Raw genomic sequence first — 22,372 nt, 5'->3', positions numbered from 1 at the left:
GAACAAGACCAGAGCGAAGCTTCCGCTTTCATTTCTATGGTTATTAAGTTACCCATTCTCATTAAAGGAGTAACGCGGAAGCGTTATTTTCTGTCGGCAAAGACTTCCCTAGCGACGAGTCCACTCATGAGACGGGGATGTCACAATGTCGTACCACAATGGGTGGCCTAGAAGAGTCCAAAAGCGAATCAGATGACCTACATTCTGGTATAACGTTATATTACAATTCACCTGACCAGTCGGTTTCATTCTTTTCTCTGTGTCTCCAAAATGCTGTCCTTTGGAGTTACGTTCTATCCCCTCCATTCCTGGCCAGTGGTTTGGTCCGACCTTAATTCTGACAGGAGGCACGAGCTGCGTCTGCGCAGAAAGCTGGCGGGGGGGTGGGGGGAGGAACATGGCGCAAGCTCTGTCTGAGGAGGAGTTTCAGCGGATGCAGGTGCCGCTCGCGGTGGGAAAAACCACCTGGCTAGGCGACCGGAGGCGGGGTAGAGAGAGGTCGTGCCACCAGCTCTGAGAAGGGGTTGGTGGGGATGGACTCTGAGTTTAGGGGGTGGGTCTGGAGAAGGTAAACTGAGGCTCGGAGTGGTGAGACTATTGGATTCCGAGATATTCTGGGGCTTTGAAGGTTGGACTCTGTTAGCATTGTGGGTGGGGGAGAGCGCCCTTGAGTAGGCGGTACCTTACTCAGACCTGGAGGGGACGAGACATTTGGGCTTGTGCAGGGGACACCGTCGGTGTGTGATGATAATGGGCTTTGAGGGAAAGAGATCCTGAGAAGGCGAAACCATTTTGTCTGGAGAGGAAGGAAGCGGGTGTTGGGTCGTTTGCGTCATGGTGGGGGGAGCCCTTGAGAGGGCAGAACCATTAGTGGGTGGTGGTAAGTTTTTGGGTGATACCACTGTGCCCGGGGGTTGAGGAAAGACCCCAGTTGTTGTCATTGTTCCTGGGAGGTGGAGATCCTATGCTATTGGTGGTTGGTAGTGCATCCTAAGAGGGGGCGGCACCATTGGATGATTAAGGGTGATCCCATTAGGCCTGGGATGAAGAAGTCCATGAATGGGTAATACCATTAATCCCATTAATTGGGGGAAGGACTAGAGGAGGTAAAAGAGTGATACCTTGTACTACAAGGAGGGGAGATCACTGGGCTTTAGGGAGGTACCCCCACTTGATTCTTTTGAGGTGACTCTGAGATGCAATGAAAGGCCATAGCATTGCATATGAACGGGCTCTTGTCAAGAGGGTTCCTCACTGGGGGACTCTGAACAGGGTCCTGCGTGGGGAGGGGAGGAACTCTGAGGGAGGACAGGTAATCCCATTGGTCCTTGAATGAGGGAAACCGGCTGTCCCTGTGTGAGGGACACTGAGAATGGAAGGGTAAGTTGATTGGCCCATGAATAGGGAAGACCACTGTCATCTGAAGGGGATTCTAAGTCATTCTAAGAGTCATCCAACTGGCCCACCCAAGACCTTGTAGAGGTGTACTCTGAAGGGTATAGGGCCATTCCTGTTGGATCATGACTGGGGAGCTCTTGAGAGGAGGGGGGGTACCCTTGAATGAGGAACATTGATCGCACTGGGCCATGTATTAGGGAGAACTACTAGGCTTTGTTGGGAAAGAAGTCTCAAGGGATACAAAGGATATTCCAATTGGACCAGGACTTGGAGAGACAGATCACTGGGTCCTGAGGAGGACAGGAGCAGAAAAGATTCTATGAAGGCCAACCCCTCTGACCTTGAGCAGACTACCAGAGGATAGGGAGTGGAGGCTGGTGCCGTGGCAGGGAGGGAAAAATCCTGGTGGGGAAGGAATGGTGAGTTCCTTACTGGGAAGGAACCAGCCTTGCTGGGTAGAACCAGCCTCAGGGCCCTACAGGGGTGATAGGGAGGAGGATGCTGTTTGGAATGGCCCATACTTCACTTTCCCTTAATTATTATTATTATTATTATTTTGAGACGGAGTCTCGCTTTGTCACCCAGGCTGGAGTGCAGTGGCACGATCTCAGCTCACTGCAACTTCCACCTCCCAGATTCAAGCAATTTTCTACTATCTCAGCCTCCCAAGTAGCTGGGATTACAGGCGCGTATCACCATGCCCGGCTAATTGATTTGTATTTTTTAGTAGAGACAGGGTTTCACCATGTTGGCCAGGATGGTCTTGGACTCCTGACCTCAAGTGGTCTGCCCACTTCGGCCTCCGAAAGTGCTGAGATTACAGGTGTGAGCCACTGTGCCCAGCACTTTCCCTTAATTCTTTTTTTTTTTTTTTTTTTTGAGACGGACTCTCTGTTACCCAGGCTGGAGTGCAGTGGTGCAATCTCAGCTCACTGCAACCTCCGCCTCCCGGGTTCAGGCGATTTTCCTGCCTCAGCGTCCCAAGTAGCTGGAACTACAGGTGCGTGCTACCACACCTGGCTAATTTTTTATATTTTTAGTAGAGACAGGGTTTCACCATATTGGCTAGTCTGGTCTTGAACTCCTGACCTCGTGATCCACCCACCTCAGCCTCCCAAAGTGCTGGGATTACAGGGGTGAGCCACCACACCCAGCTCTCCCTTAATTCTTGAAGGGGGCCTGGATGTATTTTGAGAGACTTGGAGGTCGGGGGGGGGACCCTGGAAAGTCCCCTGAGTCAATGAAAGTTGGACAGGAGAATACTAGACCCTCCTCCCTTGGGAAAGAGGGAAGAAGACAGGCCTCTACCTGCTGCCTTCAGGGGCTTCCAAGTCTGGCCAGGAAGATGGACAATCCCCCTAATAGTGTGTGTTCAGTGTGTGGAGAGGTCAGCGAGGATGAGGAGGAGGAACTTTATCCTGTGGGCATGGAGAGCCAGGGAACTCACATAAGCAAGAACCTAACTGGGGCAGTGCTCTAGGATCGCCTGAGTGCAGTGTGGATTATAGTGTGAGATGGAGGTGGGAGCCTGGCTGGGGTTATAAGTGGAGCTGGAAAAGGTGGGCCAGGGTCTGAGGGCCTGGAAGCCCACTTTGGGTACAGCACATACAGGTCTTAAGGAGTAGCTAAAGAGACATATGGAGTGCGTAAGGTCTGTGGAACTTAGGAGCTTGGTTCCCTCATGGTAGGAGTAGGGGTAGGGGTGCTTTCCTGACCAAGTCTTTTCCCTTCTTGCTTCCCGCAAAGGCTCAGCTCCTGGAACTCCGGACAAACAACTACCAGCTTTCAGATGAACTACGCAAGAATGGTGTTGGTGAGCCAAGAGGGCCTTATTAGATGGGGGTGGCTTTGGGGCATGGAGTCTGAGGTTTTCCCTCAGAGACCTGGCAGGAAGCCCTTTCAGTTCCTTGCCACTGGCTGAGGCTGAGATTCCCTGCTTTCCCGACACCAGAACTTGCCAGTCTTCGACAGAAGGTCGCCTACTTGGATAAGGAGTTCAGCAAAGCTCAGAAGGTACCTCCCTCCACCCACCCATCCACCTACCCATCCACCCCTGCCTCTACCTATCTGACTCATTCATCCCTCCAGTGAGCAGCTGCAGTGAACCAGATCTAATGTTGCATGCTGTTTTCATGTAGTCATTTAAAGAATTCTCATGGAATTCTCTTTAGTTTGCTAATTTCATCTAATCCTGCTTAATTATTTTATTAATTTATTGATTAATTTTAATTTACTTTTAATTCATTTCTAATTTCAGTTACTCATTCTCCTTCACTGACTTTTAATTAAATATTCAAATCTATCAGTAAATCTGCCTCGAATCTGCCTCCTGTCCTCCACTCACACTCCTGGCTTGTGCTCCTACTTCCCATCCCTGTCCTGGTCCAGTTGGGAAAGTGACAGCAAACTCACCTCTCAGATCCTCTAAAGATGAGAGATGAGATAGAATATAACCTATTGTGGCCCCTCAAGACATTCAAGGTTCTCCTTTGTCACTGCTGTGTCCCCATACCTAGCACAATGTTAATACATAATATGTGCTCAATAAATATTTGTTAAATGAACAAATACAGAATGCAGAAAATCTGGCAGTCAGGAAGCTGTGCTTCTCTTTGGTAGGATGCTGATTCCCCTAAGCTGGCAATGCTCTTGGCTGCCTAGCAGGGGAGTGACAGTTTCCACACTGTGTGGGAGAGACCCGCAGAGACAAGTATGGACAGATGTAGCAATGAAGCCACAGTTTCTGAGCCTGGAGATCCAGCCCGCAAATGGTTAAATACCATCTGCCCCATCCCCCTACCAGCCTCAAGAGCTTCCAAGAAAGGATGATTTCTGTGTGCTGGGGCCCCAGGGCAGGACTTGCATTCCTTCACTCACTCGCACACTCATTCTGTCATTCCTTTGGGCTCCAAATTGTCACACATGTTCTGTGGTTGCAGATGCTCCCATCCTGCAACCTCTATCATCATTGTCCTCCCAAAACGCTTGGCAAGATTGTCTCCATACCCTAGTAAGGCAGTCCGTCTCTGTTCACTTTAGCTCTCTTCCCACCCACCCCCACTTTAGGCACTGAGCAAGAGCAAGAAAGCTCAGGTAAGGGGATATCTGGTGGGTGAGTGTGACTGGGAGACTGTGTCTTGGTGGGCTATCTGTGTATGCTGAGCTTTTCTTGTACTGGCCTTTCTTTCTCTGTGTGCCCTTATGTCTGCTACTACCTCACTGCCATGTGTTGCTGTATCTGTCCTTGTTTCCCTGTATTTGTCTCTAACTCTGTGTCTCTTTCCTTCTCTCTTTCTCTCGCTATCCTTTTCTCTGCGTCTCTTTCTGTCTCTTTGTCTTCTTGTTCCTGTCTCTCTGACTTCTCTTCCCAATCTTCTCTTTGTCTCTCCCCCATCTATCTCTGTGATTTCTCTTTTTTCTGCTTTCTCTCTCTGACTCTGTTTCTCCCCCACCATTCCTCTCTCTTCCTAACTCATTTATTTTCCTGACCCCTCCTTCTCTTCTCGCTGTTCTGTTCTTTCCCTGTTGATTTCTGTTTGTTCCTCTCTCCATCTTTTTCACTCTCTCCCGCCCAATCCCTCTCCCCTTTTCTATCTCTCCCCGTTTCCCCATCTCTACCTCCTCGCTCCCCTATCATTATCTTCTCGTCTTTTCCTCTGCTCTCTTCCTCCCTGTACTCCCTTTTCTCTACCTTCCCATGTCTTTTTCTCTCCATCCCTGTCTCTCATTTTATCCCTCCCTGTGTCTCTCTCTCCTATCTCACTTCATTCTCTGTACCCTATGTCCTCCCCTACCCATGTCATTTTCTCCCTCTCTCTGTTTCTTTGCCCTACCTCCCCATCCTTCCTGCCCTTGCTGGAGTCCTGGCCCTTGTCTGCCACTGCAGGAAGTTGAGGTACTGCTGAGTGAAAATGAGATGCTGCAGGCAAAGCTGCACAGCCAGGAGGAGGACTTCCGTTTGCAGAACAGCACGCTAATGGCCGAGTTCAGCAAGGTGCTGGTGTCTGGGATAGTCAAAGGGGAAATGAGGGGTAGGGTCCATCTGGGCTGAAATCTAACATCAGCAGAGTGATTGGACAGGGTCTGGCCCTGGAGCACTGTCCGTGGTGCTGAAACAGGTCCTGGATTGCTGTTGGGGGGCAGTAATTTGAAAGATGGAGCCACTCACTGTGCTGGGATTAGAAGGGTTTGAGCCCTGAGGTCAGCTGGTTCCTGGCTAAGTCACTCCTTTTATTTGAACTTCAAGTCTCCATGTGTATAACGTAGGGTTGATGCTATGGAGCTCCAAGGTATTGGGTGGGGTGGGGGGGTTAGGTAAAGTTCTTATGCTTAATAGAATGGAAAGAGAATATATATAGAATGTTCGAGCTTCTTCCCTTTTCTCTTCCTTTTCTTCATCTGACATAAGCCTGAGGTTCCACCTCTTCCAGATAATTCATCCTGGATCTACTAATTATATCTCTCCACTGATTTTAGTGTCCTGGCTGTTTCTAAATCTACTGGGCAGTTGGAGGAATTGTCTTTTGTTCCCTCATCTATCTTCTGTAAACAGTTAATAATTGTTTATATTGGCCAGGTGTGGTGGCTTATGCCTGTAATCCCAGTACTTTGGGAGGCTGAGGCGGGTGAATCACAAGGTCAGGAGTTCAAGACCAGCCTGGCTAACATAGTGAAACCCCCTCTCTACTAAAAAATAAAAAAATAAAAATTCTCCAGGCATGGTGGCATGTACCTGTAATCCCAGCTACTCGGAAGGCTAAAGCAGGAGAATTGCATGAACCTGGGAGGTGGAGGTTGCAGCGAGCTGAGATAGCACCACTGCACTCCAGCTTGGGGAACAGAGTGAGACTTCATCTCAAAAAAATTTGTCTATGTTTTTAGTATGTTTTAAGGAAAAAAGTCTCATGGCAGCAAAAATGGTATTTCTAAGGCTCCATCTGAGAATATAGTGCCTATGACCTTAAAAATACAAAACCGAGGCTGGGCATAGTGGCTCATGCCTGTATTAATCCTAGCAGTCTGGGAGGCTAAGGCGGGCAGATCACAAGGTCAAGAGATCAAGACCATCCTGGCCAACATGGGGAAACCCTATCTCTATTAAAAATACAAAAATTAGCTGGGCATGGTGGCGCACGCCTGTAGTCCCAACTACTCAGGAGGCTGAGGCAGCAGAATCGCATGAACCCAGGAGGCAGAGGTTGCAGTGAGCCAAGATCATGCCACTACACTCCAGCCTGGCGACAGAGCAAGACTCTGTCTCAAAAAAAACACAAAACCTGAAAATAACCTTTAAGCAGGTACAATACCAGGAGAGGCACTTGAGCAAATTAGTGGTTACCAGCAGGACTCTGGAAGCAGAAAGCCTAGATTACAATCTTGGCTCTATGTTTTACTAACTGTAATCTTGAGCAAGACACTTAACTTGCCTGGTTCTTGGTTCCCAAATGTCAAATAGAAGTCATGATAATAACAGTACCTGCCTCCTCACAGGGATTTCATGAGGATTAAATGAATAAATGTATGTAAATCACTTAGAACAGAGCCTTGCACATAGTATCAGCTATGGAAGCATTAGCTATAATATTATCTTTCTATTAACTCATCTTCCCTCTAAAATATTTGACTTTTTAAAAGTTTTTTTTCTGCAACATTTATTTTTTAAAGGAATGGATTTTGAGAGAAAACAACGTGGTATAGAAGTATGGAATAGAAAGTAAATACAAATGTAGGCTATTTTGCTAATTGTTTTATAACCACAACAAACTAGTTCAGAGAATCCCCTGTATAAAACACAGAGGTTCAAACATCAAGGTGTTCCCTTAGCAAGGCTGAAAATTTCAGTCTCTGGTATTTGAAATTTAGGCTGCAGTCCTTGTTTTTGGATGGATCACTGGGTGTGTGGCACAGTCCATGCTTTTTTTTTTTTTTTTTTTTAAACAATATCCCTTCTTATATGTATCAAAACTCATACTGAACAATGAGTTCTGGGTTGCAAAAGAGGATTTATTTTTTGTACCTAGCCATGCTTTTTTTTTTTTTTAAATGAGACAGAGTCTCACTCTGTTACCCAGGAGTACAATGGCCTGATCTCAGCTCACTGCAACCTCTGCCTCCCAGGTTCAAGTGATTCTCCTGCCTCAGCCTCCCGAGTACCTGGGATTACAGGCACATACCACGATGCCCAGCTAATTTTTATAATTTTAGTAGAGACAGCGTTTCACCATGTTGGCCAGGCTGGTCTCAAACTCATGACCTCAGGTGATCTGCCCGACTCGGCCTCCCAAAGGGCTGGGATTACAGGCGTGAGCCACCGCGCCTGGCATACTTTTTGAAAGTTTTATATCCACCCTGTGGCCCTCCTCTGCCTTAGCCTCTACCACCTCTTATCTGCTGTTTCTACAGCTGCCTCCCTGGTCTCTCTTCACTTCTAGTTTCTTCTACTTAGTTCACACCACAGAGGCTATTCTGACTAGCAGATCTTATGACATCACTTCTTTACATAATACATTCCAGTGCCCCCTGTCCTGCCCCTAGTTCAGAGCCCCTGGTATTCACATAACTGCTGGTCTCACCAACTGACTCCTCACTGCTTCCTGCCTCCAGCCTCCATGGTATCATGATTCTTGCAGAGTGAGGCAGGGGCAGACATTCTTCCATAAATCCAGCTTGTTTCCCTGCACCTGTCCTGGGTTGGCACTGGAGCAGTTGTAGGGACTTCCTACATACTCCCCTCCCTCCTCCCACTCCTCCCAGGAACTGGAAGTGCTTGCAGAGAGACCTATGTTAAACCTGTCACCACCCCTTATTCACCACGACATTTCAGCTCAATTGTTCCTTCAACAAATAGTTACTGAGTACCCACCACATGCTCTATGTTCTGGAAATCCAGTTGTAAGCAGCAGAGAATGATCTCCACTCTTGGGTAGCTTACATTCTGGGGGTGGGATGGGGAGAAAGATAACAGTAAACAAATAATACTAGTGGTGATGGCTGACATTTATATGGTGTTCTGTGTGCTGAGTCCTGTTTGAAGTATTCTACATGATTCACTCATTTAATCTTTGAAACAAGCCTATGAGATATTATTAGTGTCCCTATTTGACAGATGAGGAAAACTGAGTTCCATGGAGATTAAGTAATTTGTCACACAGCTAGTAAATGACAGAGTAGAGATTCACATTCAAGCAGTTTGGTTTCAGAATCTGTGCTTATACGTTGCAAAAGAAAATTGTGATTAGTACTAGGTAAGAAAGAAATGAACAGAGTGCTGTGACAGAGAGTACTGGAATTTTCTGTGTTGAGGGATACTACTTTAAAGGCAACATCTGAGCAGAGCACTGAAGGATGCAAAGAACCCAGTTATGTGAATAACTGGATAAAAGAATTGGTGTTCTGGGTAGAAAATATTGCAGGCAGGCCGGACGTGGTGGCTCACACCTGTAATCCCAGCACTTTGGAAGGCCAAGGCAGGTGGATCACCTGAGGTCAGGAGTTCGAGACCAGCTTGGCCAACATGGTGAAACCTCATCTCTACTAAGAATACAAAAATTAGCCAGACATGGTGGCGCATGCCTCTAGTCCCAGCTACTCAGGAGGCTGAGGCAGGAGAATCGCTTGAACCCAGGAGGCGGAGGTTGCAGTGAGCTGAAATCACACCACTGTACTCCAACCTAGGTGACAGAGCGAGACTCAATCTCAAAAAAAGAAAATATTGAAGACAATACAATAAACATTCTCTGTAGGCCTCGATATTCTCATCTGAAAGGGGCACAAGGGATTTTTTTCAGGACTGCTTTGAGAAGTATACTTTAGCAGGAGTTGGGCGGGGGGCTGGCTTGGTTTTATTGGCATTGTATGCCTCTCCAAGGCTAACGGCTGGCAGTGCAGGAGCTGTCATCAGTTGTTGGCCCTGGAAATGCCCTGCAAGCTCTTTGTGGTGCCTAGGATGAAAGGGAGCTGTCTCTAGGCCTAGGATCCAGGACACAGAGCCCTCCACAGAAGAGGGGTGGCAGTAAGGCTGTCTGTAGCACTGACAACTTCCAGAGGAGCCTGAGGTCTTGGATTGCATCTCTGAGGTTGGAAGTAGGAAGGGGAAAATTGTTCTTGGTGTCCTTATGCTTGGTATGCTCTTGGTATTCTCTGACTCTGCCATTTAAAAAGGGTGTGGACCAGGCGCAGTGGCTCACGCCTGTAATCCCAGGACTTTGGGAGGCTGAGGTGGGCAGATTATAAGGTCAGGAGATTGAAACTGTCCTGGCTAACACAATGAAACCCCATATCTACTAAAAAAATACAAAAAATTAGCCAGGTGTGGTGGCAAGGGTCTGTAGTCCCAGCTACTAGGGAGGCTGAGGCAAGAGAATCGCTTGAACCCAGGAGGCAAAGTTTGCAGCGAGCCAAGGTAGCACCACTGCACTCCAGCCTGGGTGACAGAGCAAGACTCTGTCTCAAAAACAAAAAAAGATGTGTGAATTTGAAATTGTTTAACATCTCTGTGCCCCAATGTCCTTATGTGTAAAGTGGGAGGGCACCTACATCATAGGGTGATGATGGGAATTAAGTGAATTGTAAAGTGCATGGACAAATGCTATGTAGGTTTCAGCAAATACTGTTCTGATTCTCTGCTTTTTTGCCCCTTTTCTTCCTCTGTTCAGCTCTGCAGCCAGATGGAACAGCTGGAGCGAGAGAACCAGCAACTGAAGGAGGGGGCTGCAGGAGCAGGGGTTGCCCAAGCTGGGCCCATCGTGGATGGGGAGCTGCTGAGGCTACAGGCTGAAAACACAGCCTTGCAGAAGAATGTGGCAGGTACACAGAGGCCCTCCTGGGGATGCGGAGACCCTGGGGCTTGACTAGGGCAAGGAAGGCTGTCATCCTCTCAGGGTAGGGAGAAGAGCTTCAGAGTTAGGATTGGCCCATGCACTTTGTGGCTTTGGACAAGCCATTTTGCCTCTCTGAGCCAAAGTCTTGTCATCTACACAGCGTACGTAGTGATGTCTTGTCACCTGGACAATTGTAGTAGAGATAAAAGGTGATATCATTCTGCATTAGTTCAGTGTCTGCTACCTAGCAAATGTTACAGATTAGCAGCTTGAATGTCAAAAAGGAGATATTTGCTAAGTGGAGAAAGTGAATGGAGTGTTGGGAAAATTCTGAGCCCAGATTGTAAGTGGGGTTTGGGATGAAAGCTGAAAGAAAGCTGGATAGAGTGTGGGAGCATGTGGTGTGTGGACTTTTCGAGAGCGGCTAGGACTTCGGTGGTGGTAGGAGCTGGTTCCATGACTGGGAGGGAGACTTAATAGAATGTGGGTGGGAATTGGGAGGCTCTAGGAGGGATTCAGCTGTACATCGAGGGTGGCAAATGGTGGGCATGGTCTTAAAAGATTATGGGTGGGGCTTGAAGGATTGAGAATGGGGTTTGTGATTCCAGCTTGGGCTAATTTAATAGTAAACAGGATCTTAATGGTTGGTAGGGCTTGAAAGATTTGTAAGAGGCTGGGCACAGTGGCTCATACCTGTAATCCCAGCACTCTGTGAGGCCAAGGCAGAAGGATCTCAAGGCTAGGAGTTCAAGACCAGTCTGGGCAATATAGCAGGACCTTATCTGTACTAAAAATAAAAAAAATTGACTGGGCCCAGTGACTCATACCTGTAATCCCAGCACTTTGGGAGGCTGAGGCGGTCGGATCACCAGAGGTTGGTCGTTTGAGACCAGCCTAACCAACATGGAGAAACTTTGTCTCTACTAAAAATACAAAAGTACCCAGGCATGGTGGTGCATGCCTGTAATCCCAACTACTCTAGAGCCTGAGGCAGGAGAATTGCTTAAACCTGGGAGGCAGAGGTTGCAGTGAGCTGAGATCACGCCATTGCACTCCAGTCTGGGCAACAAGAGTAAAACTCCATCTCAAAAAAATAATAAAAATTAAAAAATTAGGCCGGGCGTGGTGGCTCATACCTGTAATCCTAGCACTTTGAGAGGCTGAGGTAGGCAGATCACCTGAGGTCAGGAGTTCAAGACCAGCCCAGCCAACATGGTGAAACCCTGTTTCTATTAAAAATAGAATAATTAGCCAGGTGTAGTGGCACATGCCTGTGATTCCAGCTACTTGGGAAGCTGAGGCAGGAGACTTGCTTGAACTCAGGAGGCAGAGGTTGCAGTGAGCAGAGTTTGCACCACTGTACTGCAGCCTAGGTGACAGAGGGAGACTCTGTCTCATAAATAAATAATAAAATTTAAAAATCAGCCGGGCATGGTGGTGTGCACTTGTAGTCCCAGCTACTTGGGAGGCTGAGATGGGAGGATCGCTTGAGCCCAGGAGTTGGAGGCCGCAGCGAATTGCACCACTGCACACTAGCCTGGGCAACAGAGCAAGACTGTCTAGGGAAAAAAGATTTTTTGGGGGAGGCTGAGGCAGGAGGATTGCTTGAGCTCAGGAGTTCAAGACCAGCCTCAGCAATGTAGCGAGACCTTGTCTCTACAAAACAATAAAAAAATTAGCCCAGCGTGGTGGCACATACCTGTGGTCCCAGCTACTTGGGAGGGTGAGGTGGGAGAATCACTTGAGCCGAGGAGGTCAAGGCTACAGTGAACCATGATCACTCTACTGCACTCTAGCCTGGGTGACAGAGCAAGTCCCTATCAAAAAAAAAAAAAAGAAAAAAATTTTAAGAGGTGTGGCTAGGGTTGAACCTTCATCTTTTAGACATGTGGTCACTTGGCACAGGGTCTCTGCCACCTGAGGGGTTGAATGCCAGTTCTCCCTCTATTTGAGGCATGGCAAGGGACTTCAGAGACCGCCTCATCTATCATGTATTCCTATTCTACTTGCCAGCCCTGCAGGAACGCTATGGGAAAGAAGCCGGGAAGTCCTCAGCTGTCAGTGAGGGCCAAGGGGACTCCCCAGGGGGCCCTGCCCCCACCATCCCGGCCCCCATGCCACTGGCAGAGGTGGAGCTAAAATGGGAAATGGAGAAAGAGGAGAAGAGATTGCTCTGGGAGCAGCTGCAAGGCTTAGAGGTGAATCTGGGTCTGTTGGAGCTGGGATGCCAGAGGCAGGGCAGATGTTCTGCCTCTGCCTATGGTCCCACAGAGATGTCTGTGACATCGCCATCTTGTGGGCTGTTGGGGTAAGGGAAGCGGAAGGGCAGGGGAAGACCTCTCCCCTTGTCCTTGCTGACAACAACCCTCCCGTTCCTCATCCTTCCCTGCAGAGCTCAAAGCAGGCCGAAACATCCAGGCTGCAGGAAGAACTTGCTAAGGTGGGACTGCTTGGCTCTTTCCCATTCTACTCCCAATCTGCTGGACTCTTTCCCATTCCACTCTCAATCTGACAGGGCAGAATGGGCATTGTATCCCATCAAAGCCTCAGTTTCATCATTTGTGAAATGGAGAGACTCACACCTATGTCTCAAAGTTATTTTCAATATGGAATGGGCTAATGTGGTCCCACTACATCTTGTGCATGACAGGTTTCATCCCATCCATCTCCTCTCAACTTTGCCCATTCACTCACTCATTCATTCATGCAAGCATTTACAGATTCCTGGCTCTTATCTTAGGACCTGGAGACCCAGTGATGAGGCAGCCAGTCATGATCCCACTTTCCAGGCCTCCCAGCCTAGCCATTCTATAACATGGCCATTGGCCACTATTTTGGGAGCATAAATACTAGGCTTTGGAGCCTGAAAGATCTGGCTGGAGATAATATTGTTGCTGACCAGCTAGGCAATCAAATTACTTAATCTTTCTGAGATTCAGTTTCCTCATTTGTAAAACTGGTACTACTCACTTCTCACAGCTACTTTGAGGATTCCACAAGATAACATAAGTAAATCCTGGCTTCCAAAAAGGAATTAATAAGAAGTGTCTGTATTTATTAAGTTTATATTTGTCTTTATATTGTTCTCAGTGTTATCTCTTGTCTGTACTCCTCTCCCCAGCTCTCGGAGAAACTGAAAAAGAAACAAGAAAGGTAAATTTCTTTTTCCCAGGGGTATTGAGGGCCAAGGGAGGAGTTGACTTATGGAACTGACCCATCTATATCTGTCTTTCTGTGCCTAGTTTTTGCCGTCTGCAGACAGAAAAGGAGACGCTATTTAATGACAGCAGGTAACTGCCAGATTTGCGGGCATTGGTGGACAATGGGGACGGTGCCCAGTGAAGACTACAGGTGCAGAGCTAGGAGACTGGGCCTCAAGCCATGTCCAATGCACCCCCTCCCCATCATCCCTAGGAACAAGATTGAGGAATTACAACAACGGAAGGAAGCTGATCTCAAAGCTCAGTTGGCTCGAACTCAGAAGCTGCAGCAGGAACTTGAAGCTGCCAATCAGGTGATGGGGGCTGAGTTCTGAGATCCCTGAGGTAGGGGCCAGGACTGGGAGCCTGGAGAGGTCTGAGGTCCATGGAGGCTGGTTGGGGAGTCTGAGATTTCCTGTGTTAGAAATCGGTGCTAGGCCCCCCTGCCCCAGGAACTATGAAAATGGGAACTGGAGAGACCTAGGAATTGTTATAGGAGTATTCATGAATGTAAGATCTCAGGGGGCTAAGGACTTAGGGGCCTGTGCACTATAAGTTTGTATAAATCTGAAACTCTTGGAGGTTTGAGACCACAGTCTGGATAAATCTGTGGTCACTGGGGCCTAGGACCAGGCATTGCGGTGAGTCAGAACTCCCTAGGCGCTGGGTGACTTTGAGACCTTTAGGGGCTGGGATGTCAATAAATTTGGGACTCCCAAGGGGTGAGGACATGGCTGGGTAGATATATGACTTTCAAGGGTGAGACAGTTGGGGCTGAAGGCTGAGTGCATCTGAGACCCTCAGGATCTGGGCACTGGCTTGGGCCTAAGACCACCTAGGAAGTGGGATCATATGGGCTAGGTGGTCCTGAGATCCTTGGGGGCTGTGAACAAAAAGCTGGTCAGTCTGAGACCTCCAGGGGCTGGAGCAAAAGTCTAGGTGGGTCTGAGGCTCCTGAGGACTGGGGACTGGATCACTAAAGCCTCTGGATTTCCTTCTAGAAAAGGTGAGTCTGAGGTTCCTTGGAATGGAGGATATGGTGGCTTGTGGTTCTGAAGTCCCTAGAAATTGGGAACATGGGGCCGGGCGCGGTGGCTCAAGCCTGTAATCCCAGCACTTTGGGAGGCCGAGGCGGGTGGATCACGAGGTCAAGAGATCGAGACCATCCTGGTCAACAAGGTGAAACCCCGTCTCTACTAAAAATACAAAAAATCAGGTGGCGCGTGCCTATAATCCCAGCTACTGAGGCAGGAGAATTGCCTGAACCCAGGAGTCGGAGGTTGTGGTGAGCTGAGATCGTGCCATTGCACTCCAGCCTGGGTAACAAGAGTGAAACTCCGTCTCAAAAAAAAAAGAAATTGGGAACATGGGATCTGAGACAGGAGTCTGGATAAAGCTGAGACCCACCCTCCCCCACAAACTGGTGGTTAGCTGGGTCTGAAGATCCCAAGAGACTAGGGAGCAGTGTGACAGGTGAAAGGGTCAGTCTGAGAGTTCACCAGGACCTGGAAACTAGGAGGTTGTGAGTTTGAGACCTCTAGGATGTGGGACTGAGAGTTTGGGTAGATCTCACTTGGGAGGTAGGGATGTGGGAGATGAGTGTGTCTGAAACCCCTGGTGGTTGGGATTGGGAGACTGGATGAAGCTGTCATCCTTGTGTGCTGACTACATCTGAGATCCATGGGGCTGACTATGTCAGAATCCTGGGGCTCCCAAGCTTGAATCTGGGTGAGTATGAGATCTCCTATGGATGGGAGCGAGTGAGTTTGAACCGCGCAGGAGCTAGGGCCAGGAGCCTAGGTGTGTCTGAGATCTTGGAGGCTGGGATAGAGGGATTGACTCTGTCCGAGGACCTGAGGGTAGTGACCTGGAGTCTGGGTGAACTTGAGATCCCTGCTGGCTGGATAGTCTGAGACCCACAGGTGCTGGGAACATGCTGTTGGGTGGTCAAAGAGGGAGTCTGTATGGTTATTTGTACACCAGGGGAGGCTGACGTGTAAAATGGGCTCCCCTGGTCTCCACAGAGCTTGGCAGAGCTGAGAGATCAGCGGCAGGGGGAGCGCCTGGAACATGCGGCAGCTTTGCGGGCCCTACAAGATCAGGTATGCTGTACTGGATGGGCTCAGGGAGGTGGGGTTCAGGATGGGGCAGCCTGAGTGGGTACCACATAGGCAGGCAAAGTCCCAGGGGTCCTGCTTCCCTCAAACCTTCGTGTGTGTGTGTGTTGTGTGTGTGTGTGTGTTTGTGGGGGGGGGGGGGGTGGGGGGGTGTGGGGGTGGGGGTGTCTCCTTTCTTAACAGTGGGTAGGTCCTGTCCCCGTTTTGGACCCGCTCTCACCTGCTGTGGGCGTGGGACCAGGTATCCATCCAGAGTGCAGATGCACAGGAACAAGTGGAAGGGCTTTTGGCCGAGAACAATGCCTTGAGGACTAGCCTGGCTGCCCTGGAGCAGGTAAAGGACGCCTGGGGGCCCTTGTGGATCCCTCTCTAGTTCCCCCATCTCCATCTGCTTCTGGTCCACATCAGGGTAGGGTGGTCTGGCTCCATGCTGTTCTCCTGTCTTTGTTTCTGTTGCTCCTTTTTGTTGGCATCTAGCCCTTTTCTCTCTGGACATCCATCCCTACTTTTTTGTTTTAACTTTAAAAAAGTTTATTGGCCAAGCATGGTGGCTCATGCCTGTAATCCCAGCACTTTGGGAGGCGGAAGTGGGCAGATCACCTGAGGTCGGGAGTTCGAGACCAGCCTGGCCAACATGGCGAAACCCTGTCTCTACTAAAAATACAAAAGTTAGGCCAGGCGCAGTGGCTCACGCGTGTAATCCCAGCACTTTGGGAGGCCAAGGCGGGCAGATCACAAGGTCAGGAGTTCGAGACCAGCCTGGCCAAAATGGTAAAACCCCATCTCTACTAAAAATACAAAAAAATTAGCCGGGCATGGTGGCGCATGCCTGTAATCCCAGCTACTCGGGAGGCTGAGGCAGGAGAATTACTTAAACCTGGGAGGTGGAGGTTGCAGTGAGCCGAGATTGAGCCACTGCACTCCAGCCTGGGTGACAGAGCGAGAGTCCGTCTCAAAAAAAACCACAAAAATTAGCCAAGTCTGCCTGTAATCTAAGCTACTTGGGAGGCTGAGGTAGGAGAATCGCTTGAACCTAGGAGGCGGAGGCTGCAGTGAGCCAAGATGGCGCCACTGCATTACAGCCTGGGCGACGGAGCAAAACTCTGTCTCAAAAAAAAGAAAAAAAAATTTATTTTGTAGAGGCAGGGTCTCACTATGTTGCTCAGACTGGCTCAAACTTCTAGACTCAAGCTATCTTCCCACCTTGGTCTCCCAAAGTGCTAGGATTACAGGCGTGAGCCACGGTGCCCAGCCTATCTGCCTTTCTTGCATTCTAGCTTCTCTCTAGTAAAGTGCATGAAGTGCATTAATCGTAAGTGTACACCCAGTGAATCCTCTCTTCCTTTCTCTCTCCCTCCCTCTGTCACTGTCTCTCTTTACTCTCTCTCTCTCTTTCTCTCCCCACTGCTGCCATAGCCAAACCCAGATCAAGGAATAAAAAAGAACTTTTAGTGCCCCAGAAGGTCCCCTTTACCCCTTCACAGTCAGTGCTTCCCCAGAAGTAACTATTTTTTTTTTTTTTTTTGAGACGGAGTTTCGCTCTTGTTACCCAGGCTGGAGTGCAATGGCGCGATCTCGGCTCACCGCAACCTCCGCCTCCTGGGTTCAGGCAATTCTCCTGCCTCAACCTCCCGAGTAGCTGGGATTACAGGCACGCACCACCATGCCCAGCTAATGTTTTGTATTTTTAGTAGAGACGGGGTTTCACCATGTTGACCAGGATGGTCTCGATCTCTTGACCTCGTGATCCACCCACCTCGGCCTTCCAAAGTGCTGGGATTACAGGCATGAGCCACCGTGCCCGGCCTCCCCAGAAGTAACTATTATTCTGATCTCTAGCAACAAAGATTCATTTTGCTTGTTCTTTAACTTCATATAAATGGAATCAGCTGCTCTTTGTCTCTGACTTCTTTCCGGCAGCATTATGTAAGTTTATCCATGTGCAGCACAGGTCTGTTCTCTTATTGTTGTGTGATATTCCATTGGATGGAATACCACATTTACCCATTCTCTTCATTGTTTTTCTGTTTGAAATTTCCTCTCTCTTCCTGGTTCTCTTCCCACCTCCCTCCCTGTTTCCCTGGATCTCGGAGGCTCATACCCTGTGCCTGGCCCCTGGGGTCCCTTTCTCTCTACTTCTCATCACCACTGCTTTCTCCAGATCCAAACAGCAAAGACCCAAGAACTGAATATGCTCCGGGAACAGACCACTGGGCTGGCAGCTGAGCTGCAGCAGCGGCAGGCTGAGTACGAGGACCTTATGGGACAGAAAGATGACCTCAACTCCCAGCTCCAGGTAACACCTTTGGCTCTGGCCTGTCTCCTCCTAGTTCCCTAAGTAATGGCCCAGTGAAGTCCTCAATAAGGTGGAATCGGAAGACTAGAATTAGGAGGACCTAGGTTCCAGTCTGGCTCCTTAACTTATTAGTGCCTGTGTGTCCTGGGACAAGTCATTTCACTTCTCTGAAACTTGGCCTCTTCAGTTAGTTAAGATATCCATTCTTTTTTTTTTTTTTTAAGACATAGTCTTGCTCTGTCGCCCAGGCTGGAGTGCAGTGGCGCGATCTCAGTTCACTGCAATCTCCACCTCCCGGGTTTGAGTGATCTTCCTGGCTCAGCCTCCCATGTAGCTGGGATTACAGGCACCTGCCACCATGCCCTGCTAATTTTGTATTTTAGTAGAGATGGAGTTTCACCATGTTGGTCAGGCTGATCTCGAACTCCTGACTCAGGTGATCCACCTGCCTCAGCCTCCCAAAGGATATCCATTCTGATTCCATAATAGAAACCAAAATAATGGTGGATTAAATAAGATAGAAATTTAGTTCTCTCTTGTTAAAAGTCCAGGTAGGTTGTTCAGGGATGGAGTGATGGCTTTCCAATTATCAGTGACCCAGTTCCTTTCTCCATTGCTGTTCCTCTACCTTCAACACAAGACTTTTATCTTGGCATCTAAGACGGTTGCTGAAGCTCCCCAACCATCATGTTTGCATTCTGTTGGGAAGGAAGGAGGAAAGGAGGCAGGGAAGAGCTTGCCCCTTTCCTTTAAGAGCATAACCTAAATTACACTCACCGTATACAGGAACAAATCACATGGCCACACCTAATTGTGAGGGAGGAGGGGAAATATCTGCTAGACAACTGTATGCCCAACTATAAATTTTATTGCTAAGGAAGTAAGGGAGAATGAATACTGGGGAGCAAGTAGCAGTCTCTGCTATATTTCCTATCCAGAAATTGAGATCACAATACCAACTTTACCAGGGAGAAGGGAGATGGTCTATTAGATGGTCCTGGGTGACTAGCACCTGCCGGGTGCTCTTTATCAAACTCATCCCCTTTGTGTCTGCATTAGGAGTCATTACGGGCCAATAGTCGGCTGCTGGAACAACTTCAAGAAATAGGGCAGGAGAAGGAGCAATTGACCCAGGAACTACAGGAGGCTCGGAAGGTAGGATAACCTGAAGGTTTAGCAGGGAGGATGAGGGATAGGAATTGGCTCAGTCGATGAGCCATGGGAGGATGGGGGGAGGTGATATAGCCAAAATATGTGGGGATAAGAGGGAAAGGAAAATTGACTGGTTTGTGATTGACCAGTTTCTTGACCAAATCCATGAGAGTGGGAGGGGAAAGAAAGAAGTGACCAGTTCCATAAGGATGGGTGAGTGCCTTAGCCAGTTCAATGGGGATGGGAGGGAGTGGAGCTTGGCTAGTTCCTTGGGCATGGGAAGAGGATGGGAGGCCTTTTTTTGGTGTTGTGGAAGGAAGTTGACTGCCATCCTCCTGGCCCCCAGAGTGCTGAGAAGCGGAAGGCCATGCTGGATGAGCTGGCAATGGAGACGCTGCAAGAGAAGTCCCAGCACAAGGAAGAGCTGGGAGCAGTCCGTCTACGACATGAGAAGGAGGTGCTGGGGGTGCGTGCCCGCTATGAACGTGAGCTCCGAGAGCTGCATGAAGATAAGAAGCGTCAGGAGGAGGAACTCCGTGGGCAGATCCGGGAGGAGAAGGTGAGTGGGTAGATGACAATGCCCTTCCTCCTCTGAAACCACAGCTTTGCTGATAGGCCAGTGTGTGGCGTGTGTGAGGTGCCTACTCCTCTGCCTGCCTGGCCTATGACAGTCTGCCCTATCCCAGGCCCGGACACGGGAGCTAGAGACTCTCCAGCAGACAGTGGAAGAACTTCAAGCTCAGGTACACTCCATGGATGGAGCCAAGGGCTGGTTTGAACGGCGCTTGAAGGAAGCCGAGGTGAGTTGGTGATGCCTAGTCCTCACCATGACTGGAGCCCTGATGTCAAACCATAGAAGCAGGAGTAGTCAGGCCCTGGAACTTTCTGAGATGTTCTGACCTTAGGGATAACCTCATAGTCCTCCGGCTCAATAGCAGCCCTCTGGACTGGATTAGGGGATGGCCATCAGATAGGACAGACTGTCACATGTTCAAGGCTGCCCTGCCTTTGTGCAAATTTGGAAAGGCACTTCTTTCTCCTGAAACTGTACTTCTGTCAGGAAATTAATGCAATACACTGATGTTATTTGAGCAAGAACCTGCTGGGTGCAGTGGCTCACGCCTGTAATCCCAGCACTTTGGGAGGCCCAGGTGGGCAGATCACTTGAAGTCAGGAATTGGAGACCAGCCTGGCCAACATGATGAAACCCCGTCTGTACTAAAAATACAAAAATTAACCAGGTGTGATGGCTGGCACCTGAGATCGTGCCACTGCACTCCAGCCTGGGTGACAGAGCGAGACTCTGTCTCAGAAAATGAACCTTTGTTGCCATTTTCTGGAAATTTTTTTTTTCTGAGACGGAGTCTCACTATCATCCAGGCTGGAGTGCAGTGGTGCCATCTCGGCTCACTGCAACCTCTGCCTCCCGGGTTCAAGTGATTCTCCTGCCTCAGCCTCCTGAGTAGCTGGGACTACAGGCGCATGTCACCATGCCCAGCTAATTTTTTTTATTTTTAGTAGAGATGGGGTTTCACCGAGTTAGCCAGGATGGTCTTGATCTGACCTTGTGATCCATCCGCCTTGGCCTCCCAAAGTGCTGGGATTACAGGCGTGAGCTACCTCACCCGGTCCATTTTCTGGAAATCTTATAATACATTGAAAGGCATTGTCATGTAGCAGTGAAAAGCATAGGCGGGAGCCAGTTGTTTGTCTAGGTTTAAATCCTGGCTGGGCTGCTTCCTAGCTGTGTGACCTTGGGCAAGTTATCTTACCTCTCTGTGGCCTGTTTTCATCAATGGTAGAAAGGGTATAACAGTAATATCTACCATCTAGGTATTATGGGAAAATTATAGAAAATGAGTTAATATATGTAAAACCCTTTGAACATTCTTGGCATATAGTAAGTGCTGTGTTATGTTTTGTTAAATAAGAAAAAATGGTAATGGAAATCTAGGTCAACCATGTGAATGGTGTAGACCTAGATGTGAACTTCTGCATACTGCCTAAGGGCGTGTGGGGTTCCCCGAAGGAGGGGTCATGTCTGCATACCTCTGGACCCCCATTGCAGTCCCTTATACCCCTAACTGGGGATGATGTCTTCTGGGGGGGTTGTGGCGAGACCTGGGACTTGTCTTGTAGGAATCCCTGCAGCAGCAGCAGCAGGAACAAGAGGAAGCCCTCAAGCAGTGTCGGGAGCAGCACGCTGCCGAGCTGAAGGTGCCTCTCGCATGATGGTGTTCCTCTCTCCAGACAGTGACGGGCCCCTTGGGAGGACAGAGGCTTCCCTAGCCAAGGCCTGAGCTGCCTTCTGCTTTGCAGGGCAAGGAGGAGGAACTACAGGATGTGCGGGATCAGCTCCAGCAGGCCCAGGAGGAGCGGGACTGCCACCTGAAGACCATTAGCAGCCTGAAGCAGGTCAGCGAACCCTGCACAGCCCCAGACACACCCCTGATCCTCAGTGGCAGCAGGGCAGGGAGGGAGCATGCTGCAGGCAACCCTTCCAGCACCCACCAGCCATGCTTGCTTTCTCCCACAGGAGGTGAAGGACACAGTGGATGGGCAGAGGATCCTGGAGAAGAAGGGCAGTGCTGCGGTAAGACAGAGGGGTGCCCAAGCACGGCTCCCTCCTACCAGTACCCTCCTCCTATAGGCCCACTGGGCCTCAGTCCTAATCTTACCCCCTACCCCAAAGCTCAAGGACCTCAAGCGGCAGCTGCATCTGGAGCGGAAACGGGCAGACAAGCTGCAGGAACGGCTGCAGGACATCCTCACTAACAGCAAGAGCCGCTCAGGTGAGGAACCAGGACAGGAAGAGGAGGCTGAGGCATGGGGGAGGCAGGGCCTGGGCCTGCAGGCTGCAGGTCAGTCCTGCATCTTCCTTGGCTGTGCTTTCCTGCTTTTGTTGCTCTAGAACTCCATCTGTCTTTTACCTTTTCTTTGTCTCTCCTCTGATTCTTTCTCTGCATTCTGTTTCTTTCTGTCTTTTGCAGTATCTTCTCTGTTTCTGTCTCTGCCTCTTTCTCATTTTGTTCTTTCTCTTTCCTCTATATTTGCCTTTATCTCCTTACTTTCTCTAGTTTTCTCCTTTTCTCCTCCCCCCTTTCTTTTCTCTGTTCCTTTGTCTCTTCTTACTGTTCTATCTCTGTCTCATTTTTCTTTCTTTCTTCTGTTTGTCTGTTTATATCTCTGTCTCCTCACTGTATGTACTATACACACTCCCACACCTCACTTGGTGTTTCTAAATCTGTTGTATATAATCGCTCATTCTGTAAATCTCCACACTCAAGTCCAGGGTCCCTGATATCAAACTCCCCGAGTCCCTGCCCTCCAGAAGCCCCCAGTTGAGCTAGGGAGACAGACTTAAGACAGTCAGCAACACTGTGGTGTTTT

At 49.1% G+C, this 22,372-nt stretch overlaps 1 protein-coding gene and 1 pseudogene across 3 annotated transcripts in view; one reads left to right on the top strand and one right to left on the bottom strand.

Annotated features, from left to right (window-relative positions):
* The first annotated feature begins 357 nt into the window (after positions 1-357).
* The window catches only part of GRIPAP1 (GRIP1 associated protein 1), a 29,243-nt gene continuing 7,228 nt past the window's right edge, over positions 358-22,372 (top strand). For 2 of the 3 annotated variants that reach the window (XM_032258660.1, XM_032258659.1), the window contains exons 1-21: positions 358-439; positions 3,145-3,211; positions 3,350-3,411; positions 4,465-4,491; positions 5,285-5,392; positions 10,053-10,203; positions 12,231-12,415; positions 12,610-12,657; positions 13,339-13,370; positions 13,460-13,507; positions 13,632-13,731; positions 15,442-15,519; positions 15,776-15,868; positions 17,696-17,830; positions 18,890-18,985; positions 19,329-19,541; positions 19,669-19,782; positions 21,122-21,199; positions 21,302-21,397; positions 21,519-21,575; positions 21,675-21,774. In XM_032258660.1, the coding sequence (XP_032114551.1) occupies positions 398-439; positions 3,145-3,211; positions 3,350-3,411; positions 4,465-4,491; positions 5,285-5,392; positions 10,053-10,203; positions 12,231-12,415; positions 12,610-12,657; positions 13,339-13,370; positions 13,460-13,507; positions 13,632-13,731; positions 15,442-15,519; positions 15,776-15,868; positions 17,696-17,830; positions 18,890-18,985; positions 19,329-19,541; positions 19,669-19,782; positions 21,122-21,199; positions 21,302-21,397; positions 21,519-21,575; positions 21,675-21,774 (1,930 nt within the window). In that variant the 5' untranslated portion in view covers positions 358-397. The remainder of the gene's footprint in view (positions 440-3,144; positions 3,212-3,349; positions 3,412-4,464; positions 4,492-5,284; positions 5,393-10,052; positions 10,204-12,230; positions 12,416-12,609; positions 12,658-13,338; positions 13,371-13,459; positions 13,508-13,631; positions 13,732-15,441; positions 15,520-15,775; positions 15,869-17,695; positions 17,831-18,889; positions 18,986-19,328; positions 19,542-19,668; positions 19,783-21,121; positions 21,200-21,301; positions 21,398-21,518; positions 21,576-21,674; positions 21,775-22,372) is intronic. The other variant, XM_032258661.1, reaches the window with a different exon arrangement.
* LOC116536821 lies at positions 7,337-7,476 on the bottom strand (annotated as a pseudogene).

This window comes from Sapajus apella, unplaced genomic scaffold, assembly GCF_009761245.1.
Source record: "Sapajus apella isolate SASKATOON/1434 unplaced genomic scaffold, GSC_monkey_1.0 scaffold103, whole genome shotgun sequence".
Lineage (NCBI taxonomy): Eukaryota > Metazoa > Chordata > Mammalia > Primates > Cebidae > Sapajus > Sapajus apella.
Note: the sequence above shows the minus strand (reverse complement) of the source record. Positions and strands in the feature narration are given on the sequence as shown.